Source organism: Drosophila elegans, unplaced genomic scaffold (genome assembly GCF_018152505.1).
Source record: "Drosophila elegans isolate 14027-0461.03 unplaced genomic scaffold, ASM1815250v1 contig_814, whole genome shotgun sequence".
NCBI classification, from domain to species: Eukaryota; Metazoa; Arthropoda; class Insecta; order Diptera; family Drosophilidae; genus Drosophila; species Drosophila elegans.
Genome location: NW_024546167.1, coordinates 7,896,486 through 7,898,801, shown reverse-complemented (window position 1 = coordinate 7,898,801; position 2,316 = coordinate 7,896,486). Strand labels below are relative to the sequence as shown.

General features: G+C 50.7%; 1 protein-coding gene across 1 annotated transcript; it reads left to right on the top strand.

The window, feature by feature from the left end:
- Positions 1 to 383: 383 nt before the first annotated feature.
- LOC108138024 (protein snail) lies at positions 384 to 1,980 on the top strand. The gene has a single exon (XM_017259995.2). The coding sequence runs from the start codon at positions 525 to 527 to the stop codon at positions 1,689 to 1,691; it is 1,167 nt and encodes a 388-aa protein (XP_017115484.1). The 5' UTR covers positions 384 to 524; the 3' UTR covers positions 1,692 to 1,980.
- The last annotated feature ends 336 nt before the right edge of the window (positions 1,981 to 2,316 follow it).

Here is a 2,316-nt window from a genome sequence, read left to right as displayed (position 1 = left end):
TACCGGGAAATTGGAGAGCCAGCAGAGCTGTCATAACTTATAGGGGGATCGGAATCGGAGTCGGGATGGGAATCGGGATCGGGATTCCTGGGAGGGTGCGCCTGCGCCTGCTCTTCCGAGAGAGGGAGAAAGGTAGACAAATGGAGACAGAGAGAGAGAGCAGGTAGTGAGGGAAATACGCAATAAGGGTATGGGAAAAGTACTATTGTTGTCGTTGTTGTTGTTGTGCTAGGTAGCAGCGCACACGTGTGTGTGCTGTATATTGTTGTTGTTGTCGAAGAAGAACCACCACCAAATGGCGGCAGCGACGTCAGCAGAGGCGGCGCAGAGCTCGGGGTATAAAAGAGCGTGCTCGACACTCGACCTGTCACAGCCACCTCAGCTCTCGTTGAGTACGCAACCACCGCTCTATAACTCGAACTCGAACTCGATTTTGAACATCCGATCCCTCTCGATATATATACAATACACTGATCTCGATCAGTACCGGAAATTAAAAACTTAAACGCTGACAAACTTTGAAAATGGCCGCCAACTACAAGAGCTGCCCGCTGAAGAAGCGCCCCATTGTCTTCGTGGAGGAGCGTCTGCCGCAAACGGAGGCCTTGGCTCTGACCAAGGACTCGCAGTTTGCCCAAGATGAGCCACAGGATCTGTCCCTGAAAAGGGGACGCGAAGAGGAGTCTCAGGATTACGCCGAACAGCCAGAGCCAAAACGTGACTATGTGCTGAATCTGTCGAAGACACCGGAAAGGATCTCCAACTCGTCGTGCCTGCTGTCGCCGCCGGCGGAAGCCCAGGATTACCAGCCCACCGACATCCATATGCGTGGCCTGACGGCAGCAACTACGGGTTATACCACCACCAGCACCTTGGTTAATCCCTTCCAGTCCGCCTTTGTGATGGCCGCCGGCTGCAATCCCATCTCGGCGCTGTGGAGCAGCTACCAGCCCCACTTGGCCGCCTATCCCTCGCCGGCCAGCTCGATGGCCTCACCCCAGTCGGTGTACAGCTACCACCAGCAGATGACGCCGCCCTCCAGTCCGGGATCCGACCTGGAAGCCGGCTCCGAGCCGGAGGATCTGTCCGTGCGGAACGACATTCCGCTGCCGGCTCTGTTCCACCTCTTCGACGAGGCCAAGTCGAGCAGCAGTGGAGCGAGTGTGAGCAGCTCCTCGGGATACTCCTACTCGCCGGCCATGAGTGCCTCGTCGGCCAGTGTGGCGGCCAACCATGCCAAGAACTACCGCTTCAAGTGCGACGAGTGCCAGAAGATGTACTCCACGTCGATGGGTCTGTCCAAGCACCGCCAGTTCCACTGTCCGGCCGCCGAGTGCAACCAGGAGAAGAAGACGCACTCTTGCGAGGAGTGCGGCAAGCTGTACACCACCATCGGAGCCCTGAAGATGCACATCCGCACCCACACGCTGCCCTGCAAGTGCCCCATCTGCGGCAAGGCCTTCTCGCGGCCATGGCTGCTCCAGGGCCACATCCGCACCCACACCGGCGAGAAGCCCTTCCAGTGCCCCGACTGCCCGCGATCCTTTGCCGACCGCTCCAACCTGCGGGCCCACCAGCAGACCCATGTGGACGTGAAGAAGTACGCCTGCCAGGTGTGCCACAAGTCCTTCTCGAGGATGTCGCTCCTGAACAAGCACTCCAGCTCCAACTGCACCATCACCATTGCGTAGGATTCTCAACGCGAGATGGCATTGGCAAACACTCAACACACACACACATTCCGCTGGCGAAGACCAAACAAACAGACAATAACTAAGATTAGCTTGTACTAAGTCGATTCGGTTTTGGTGCTACTATTATTATATTTATTTCAGTCGTAGTTCTCGTAGGCTAAGATCATGTATATTGCCTCATTGTCACACGCAGCATTTGACCAAATCTATTCATTTAATTATTATCCTTATTTATGTATTCTCACTACTTGTAAGCCAACTGTTGTTAAGATTATTCCTAGTTTTAAGCAAATTAATAGTTTTATAAAAATAAAACAAATCAGAAAAGAAATTTTAAAAGTCTTTATTTTTTCAACACTTTGGGAAGTCATAACAGAGAAAATATCAAAAAACGATCAAAAATTCAAATTAATGGCTAACAAAAAGTCTTTTAAAATTACAGTCAACATTATTATAAAGCCATTTTACTTTAATTACTATTAAAATTCAATTTAAAGCAGTTAACAAATACAAAACCAATTTCTCTGTTTAGAAATATAAATTTCTATTCCATTAATTAACAGGAAACCAAACATCCGCATTTTGGGGACCTTTCCCTGCTCATATTTTGTGACAATTTCCG

Bases quoted from the DNA above. Each gene is read 5' to 3' on its own strand.
- LOC108138024 (XM_017259995.2), top strand. From the start codon at position 525: ATGGCCGCCAACTACAAGAGCTGCCCGCTGAAGAAGCGCCCCATTGTC.